The sequence below is a fragment of the Nyctereutes procyonoides genome, unplaced genomic scaffold (genome assembly GCF_905146905.1).
Source record: "Nyctereutes procyonoides isolate TBG_1078 unplaced genomic scaffold, NYPRO_anot_genome, whole genome shotgun sequence".
NCBI classification, from domain to species: domain Eukaryota; kingdom Metazoa; phylum Chordata; class Mammalia; order Carnivora; family Canidae; genus Nyctereutes; species Nyctereutes procyonoides.
Genome location: NW_026575034.1, coordinates 23,375,699 through 23,382,669, shown reverse-complemented (window position 1 = coordinate 23,382,669; position 6,971 = coordinate 23,375,699). Strand labels below are relative to the sequence as shown.

At 38.1% G+C, this 6,971-nt stretch overlaps 1 protein-coding gene across 2 annotated transcripts; it reads right to left on the bottom strand.

The window, feature by feature from the left end:
• Positions 1 to 5,322: 5,322 nt before the first annotated feature.
• Positions 5,323 to 6,437, bottom strand: LOC129505021 (olfactory receptor 51G2). 2 transcript variants are annotated; one of them, XM_055317947.1, is made up of 2 exons: positions 5,522 to 6,437; positions 5,323 to 5,357 (listed from the first exon to the last, which is right to left on the bottom strand). In XM_055317947.1, exons 1-2 carry the CDS (start codon positions 6,435 to 6,437, stop codon positions 5,323 to 5,325), a joined length of 951 nt encoding a protein of 316 aa, XP_055173922.1. The 2 variants fall into 2 exon arrangements, with proteins under 2 accessions (XP_055173922.1, XP_055173923.1); XM_055317948.1 differs by lacking the exon at positions 5,323 to 5,357 and having other exon boundaries at positions 5,496 to 6,437.
• Between the last annotated feature and the right edge of the window lie 534 nt (positions 6,438 to 6,971).

Genomic DNA, 6,971 nt, shown 5'->3' with positions numbered 1-6,971 from the left:
AGCAGAGACATAGGCAGAGGGAGAAGCAGGCCCCCTTTCAGGGAGCCCGATGTAGAACCAGATCCCTGAACCCCAGGATCAGACCCTGAGCCGAAAGCAGAGCTCAATCACTGAGCCATTCAGGCATCCCCCATATTAATACTATTATGAAAATAGTTTGACCTTAGAAATTCCTGGGAGATGTTCAAGGGACCATCTAGGGACCCCAGAAAATTTTTGAGAATTATTGATTTGTTAAATAAATACAAAAATTTTTAAAGATTTTATTTATTTATTTGAGAAGGAGTGAGAGAGATCACCGAGGGAGAGGGGGAGTGAGAAGTAGGCTCCCTGCTGTGCAGAGAGCCTGATGCAGGGCTCAATCCCAGGACCCTGGGATCATGACCTGAGCTGAAGGTAGATGCTTAACCAACTGAGCCACCCAGTCACCCAGTAAATACAAATTTAGAAATGACAGAGAATTAACCACAGTGAAGCATAAACACAAAAGATGTAGTCTCTGATCCACAAAAAGTTCACATCCCTGTGTCTCTGTGTGCATCTATGATACCAGAGCCATGAGCTTTACTGCTGGGCTGGTTAAAAGAGTTGATGTTTTGGAATAAGGCCCTGATGGTGATTCTGAGACAGGAAGCAATTTGAGCTCCAGCAACTTAATAGTGTGTCCATGACTTAGGTAAGATCTACATGTGTATGACACCATGAGGGTGAAGCTATCATTCCATTTGTTCCAGTCAACCAATAATTATTTTTTTTACAATAATGTAGATATATGTTCTCAGCCATGCTATAAGATAATATTAGAGTATGTAGAAACAAATTCTGTTGCATTAAAGGAAGGAATTAGGGACGCTTGGGTGGCTCAGCAGTTTGGCATCTGCCTTTGGCTCAGGGCATAATCCTGGGGTCCTGGGATCAAGTCCCACATTGGGTTCCCCACAGGGAGCCTGCTTCTCTGTCTGCCTATGTCTCTGCCTCTCTCTGTATGTCTCTCATGAATAAATAAGTAAAATATTTCAAAAGAATAAAAATAAATATAAAATTAAAAAAATTCAAGAGTTGGGAGACAGCTGATGTAAGCTTGCATAAGATAGAAGGATCTGAAGTCAACTGTCTCCTACCTCTTCAGTGAACACTTCATCATAAAAGCTGTTATCCATGCTTGATGGCAGTCTCATAACCTGCAGCAATTATTGCATCTCTGTTTAATAACCTTTTCAAAGAGTTTGGGCCTCACGATTCTCAAGGGAAGGTGCAATTCATCCCCTCCCCATTCTCATCAGGCCTGGGTTAGATACATGCAAAGTTTAATGATTATGATCTTGGATACAAGTGCTTGATCCCAGGTCCCTGAGACCATTTCTAACCACTTCTTATGGTCACAGCTGTTCAGTTATGTTTTTACTTCCTATATGTAGGAGAACTTCTTCTAACAGTGACCTTGAAATATCAGCTTTGCTTAGCACTCCTTTCTCCTGATTTTCAGATCAATTACTTGCTACTTTTCCATCAGTTAGTGTAGTTTCTTGTTCACATAGCTCTAGCCACACTAGTCCTTTTGCTGTTCCTAGAACACTGAAGTTTGTTTCCACCTCAGGCGCTTGTCACATGCTCTGGTTCAGCTCTGCCGTTGTAGAATGAATGCTCTTCCTTTAAATGTTTTCATATCTCATTCCATCACATAATATAGAATTTTGTTTGAAAATTCCTCCTTATAGAGGTCTTCCCTGCTCACACATTTCTTCCATCTCTTTCTATCCAGTATCCTGCTTTATTTCTGTCAGAGCACTTGGCACAGTCTGAAATAGTTAACCATTTACTTTTCTATTGTCTGTGTCTCCCAAATGTAAATCGAAAGCTTAGTCTTTTGTTGTTTTGCATATTGTGATCCTAGAATGGAGATTCTGCCCAGAAAATGGCATACTCAGCATTATTTATGGAATGAAGGAATATTCCTCCACCCACGTATTTTTGCCAATCTAACTTCTGCATGTCCTTTAAGACAGCTAAGTCAGCCCCTCCGGAAAATTATCCATGGTTCTCCAATCCTTCAGGGCTGTTCCAGGGCTCCCTCTTATTAATCATACATTTTCTGTGATATGTTTTACTCTGTGTGTTAGGTTTAATTTTAGGAACTAAAGTAACTAAAATTTATGTGAGCTGAAAAACATGCTAATAATTTTATTCAAAACATTCATATATATCATATATTTAAATTTTGTAGAGATCTATGGGGGATGGACATTGCTATTGTTAAATTCATTTTAATAGAAAATTGACCTCATATAAGTAAATTAACAGAACTTTCTAAAATGAATTCCAAGTACAGTATTCTTTCTAATGTCACAATAACTTTTTAATTTGCTTAATATGTTAAGAGAACATGACTCCCATGTAGGACTAAAATTTGCAAGTACACAGCACAGATATAAAGCCCAGCTGTGGAATTGTATGCTTGCTTTGAAATTTGCAGTGGCTTCATGGTTTTCCTGAAGTTTTGTGTGTACACAGACACCCAAAATACAAACCACTCATGACATTCACAGACATATTCTATTTTATTTTATTTGTTTTGCCTAAGTATCCTTGGATCTTCCACATGTAACACCCAAGGTTCACATATACCCCATCATTGTAGAAACAGCTTTCTTATGTCAGACAGAATAAGGCACTGTTGAGGAAGACATAAACTGTCAAGAGTTAAATGTCAGGTTCACCAGATAGCCTCAAATTAAGTTCAACTTCATATGAGAACTGACTACACATAAACTTAGTAGTAGAGGCTTTAATCTTTGGCCCATTGTCAGTGTCTTTCTTGATCCTGCACATGACATCCTCAATCTTCCCTCTAAATACTCAAAACCCTACTCAGCAGCATTTTACTCAGGCTTGTTTTCCTCACAGATACCAATAAGACGAAATTCCAAATACTATATTAACATATATTACTCAAAAGATAGTTTTTATTAAGTTTTTAATTCCAGTATATTTAACATACAGTATTATATTAGTTTCAAGTGTACAACATAAATGATTCAACAAAAAAAATGATTCAACAATTCTGTACATTATTTAGTGCACATAATGAAAAGTGTACTCTTTAATCCCCATAACCTATTTCACCCATCTTTCTACCCAACTCTCTTCTGGTAACCATCAGTTTGTTCTCTATAGTTAAGAGTCTTGGTTTGTCCCTCTTTGTCTTTTTTTTCCTTTGTTTTGTTTCTTAAATTTTGTATGTTGGTGAAATAATAGGGTATTTGTCTTTCTCTGATTGGCTTATTTCACTTACCATTGTGCTCTCTAGCTCTGCTCACGTTCTTGCAAATGGCAAGATATCATCCTTTTTTTATGGCCAAATAACATATACATACATGCTATTGTTATATGTACATATATTGTTATACGTATATATATACACACACACATAACATAACACATATATATGTTATTTGGTTATATATGTTATATGTGTGTGTGTGTGTGTGTGTAATATTCTTTATCCATTCATCTACTGATGGACAATTGGGCTGTTTCTATAATTTGGCTGTTGTAAATAATACACTCATAAGCAGGGGTGCATGTATCCCTTTGAATTAGTGTTTTTGTATTTTGGGGTAAATATCTCAGTAATGCAATTACTGGATTATAGAATAGTTCTATTTTTAACTTTTTGAGGAGCCTCCATACTGTTGTCCACAGTGGCTATACCAGTTTGGATTCCCATCAATATTGTAAGAGGGTTCCTATATCTCAACGTTCTTGCCAACACTTGTTCTTCCTCATATTTTTTATTTTAACCATTCTGACAAGTTTGAGATGATATCTTATTGTGGTTCTGATTTGCATTTCTCTGACAATGAGTAATGTTGAGCATCTTTTCATGTATCTGTTCGCCATCTGTATGTCTTCTTTGGAGAAATGTCTGTTCGTGTCTTCTGCCTATTTTTAATTGGATTATTTGGTTTTTGGGTGTTGATTTGTATCAGTTCTTTATATAATTTGGATACTAACTCGTATAAGATATGTCATTTGCAAATATCTTCTCTAGAAGATTGCCTTTAAATTTTGATTTTTTCTCTCACTGTGCAGAAGCTTTTTAATAAAAATAAAGTCCCAATAGTTTACTATTATTTACCTTGCCTCATGAGATATATCTAGAAAAATATTGCTGTGACTGATGTCAGAGAAATAACTGCCTGTGTTCTAGGATTTTTATGGATTCAGGTCTCACATTTAGGTTTTGAAAGATATTTTTTTTCTAGGGCAGAGTAGTGGTAAAATTCTAATAGATAAGAGGGTATAAGGAATTATCTCTCTTTAGTTCATTGGTTTATGACCTTCCCAATATGGTAAGTGCCTCAACCTCTTTCTACTTTCCACCTTCTCTTTCTCCACTCCTGTTCTCTACTTTTCCCTGACATGCTAGAGGACAATGATGACAAAAACAACTTTGGATATTTCCTTGCATACATTTTTCTCTCTCTCACCTCTGTCCCACCTTTGCAAATTCTATTTTTTCAGATAAGACTGCCCTACTCCAGTATGTTCCTTAAGGATGGCTACCATGTCGACTCAGGGAAATCTTTCCTCACACTGTGTTCCCTCAGCTTGAAGAAGATATTTCTCTTTTTGCTCCTCTATTAATTCTTTTTACTTTGAACAACACAATTAACATATGGCTATATAACAAATCATCCCAAAATTTCATGTCTGAAACAAACAAACAAACAAACAAACAAAAACATTTATTGAGCTTGCAAATCTGCAACTTGGGCTGGGTTCAGAGTAGGACTGATTAATTTATTGGGTTCCACCTGGAAAGACAGGAAAAATAGAGGTTGGAATAATAGGAAGATTTGTTCACTCACTAGTAGTTGATAATGATCCAGCTAAGGCTGAGACCTTAGCTTGGTCTATTGGCTGAGACATCTACATGTGGCTTCTCCATGTGGTCTCAGCTTCCTCTCATTATGGTGGCTATGTTCAAAAAGTGAGATAGATAGAGACATAGATGGATATAAATATAGAGATAGAAAAAGAGGAAGAGTGTGAGGGAGGTGTATACCAATGGAAAACGTATCACCTTTTATGATGTAGCCTCAAGAGTCTTATAGGGTCACTTCTAAAACATTCAATTCATTGAGGCAGTTACAAAGTCCTATAAAGTTATGAGGAGAGAAAAACGGATTCCATCTCTTGATGGAGGAGTCACAAGTTTCTAGAGGAGAATGTAGGATTATAAATACCTCTGTGGCTATTTTTGGGAAATACAATCTGCCATGTCGTAATGCATTGTGTTTTCCTCCCATCAGAGCAGAGTTAATTCTGCAAGAGCTGTGACTTCTTGATCATTCCTTGATCATTCCTTCTTGATCATTCAATGTATTCATTGAGTAAGTAGTAGTCTCTTCTATCTCATGCACATTAGATATTATAAAGGATAGAGGAGCAAAGGTACATTTAAAGGATTAGTGCCTCTAAGACTAGACTAGTTAGCAACAAAAAGCATGGGTTACACGATCTCGGATCTGTTTGGTCTTCACACTGTAGACAATGGGGTTCATCAGAGGAGGGAATAGAAGGTATACAAAGCCCATGATCACCTGGACCAGATGAGATCCCTGCTTCCCAAAGCGGTGGATGACAGACAAGCCAATCATGGGAGTGTAGAAGAGGAGCACAGCACATATGTGAGAAACACAGGTGTTAAGAGCTTTGAATCTCTCAGCCCTGGATGCAATGGACAGCACAGTACGCAGGATCAGGGCATAAGAGAAGAGAATGAGCAGTGAGTCTATACCCACTGTTGAAACAATGACAAACATGCCATAGACACTGTTGGCTTTGATGTCTGCACAGGCCAATTTCATCACTTCCTGGTGGAGACAATAAGAATGTGAGAGAACCGGAGAGCCACAATAGGGGAATCTTTTGAGCATAAAAGGCAATGGAAAAATGAGTGCTACACTGCGGCCTAGGGAAGCCAGGCCAATCCTGCCAATGACAGTGTTGGTGAGAATGGAAGCATAGTGCAAGGGGCGACAAATGGCCACAAAGCGGTCAAAAGCCATGGATAGTAGCACAGAGGACTCCAGGAAGGACAAGCAGTGAATAAAAAAGAGCTGAGCAAAACAAGCATCGTGACCAATATCTCGTGCTCCAATCCAAAAGATGCCCAGCACTGTAGGGAGGGTACAAAGTGACAGACCCAGGTCAGTCCCAGCCAGCATGGACAAGAAGAGGTACATAGGCTCATGGAGTGAGGGCTCTGTTTTAATGATAAAAAGGATTGTACAGTTACCCAGGATGGAAACCAGGTATATAAAGCACAGTGGGATGGAGATCCAGATGTGCATGTGCTCCAGCCCAGGAATGCCACTCAGCAGAAAGGTGGAGGAAATGTTGCTGCTGCTTTCCAGGGATCCCAAAGTCATTGTGTGTGGAGGGAAGAGGAAAATTGGATTCCTTCCAAATTCCTGAAATGAATTCAGAAAAAGCTATGGATTATAACTGGGAAGAAGTTAGAAACCAAACCAAACCAAACATTAGAATCAGGTAGATCTAGAATTGTATGGCTCTTCCAGAGGTCATTTTCCTCTGGTCCCTATTCCCTCTGAACATTGTTTTAGAATTTTTTTCTTTCCTTCAAGCTAAGAGTCCTGAGAATCTTCACTATTCTTTTTGGTTATACCTAACCTTACCTACCCATTTTGAGAAGATCTTTAAGTAAATGCTCCTCACCTGCCTCTTTTCTGCCAGGATGCTCACTAATATTCCAACCTTTCTTTCAACTTCTCTTTCTTTCCCTTCTCTTACCTTTCTTTCTTTCTTTTTCTTTCTTTCTTTCTGTCTTTCTTTCTTTCTTTCTTTCTTTCTTTTCTTTCTTTCTTCTCTCTCCTTCTTCCTCTTTTTCTGCTTTTGTCTAACTTCATTAACCACATACAATTTCTAATCTTAGACACAGATGA

Bases quoted from the DNA above. Each gene is read 5' to 3' on its own strand.
- LOC129505021 (XM_055317947.1), bottom strand. From the start codon at position 6,437: ATGACTTTGGGATCCCTGGAAAGCAGCAGCAACATTTCCTCCACCTTT. The intron at 5,358-5,521 runs GTGTAACCCATG...GGAATGATCAAG, and splicing joins GACCAAACAGATCCGAGATC to GAATGATCAAGAAGTCACAG.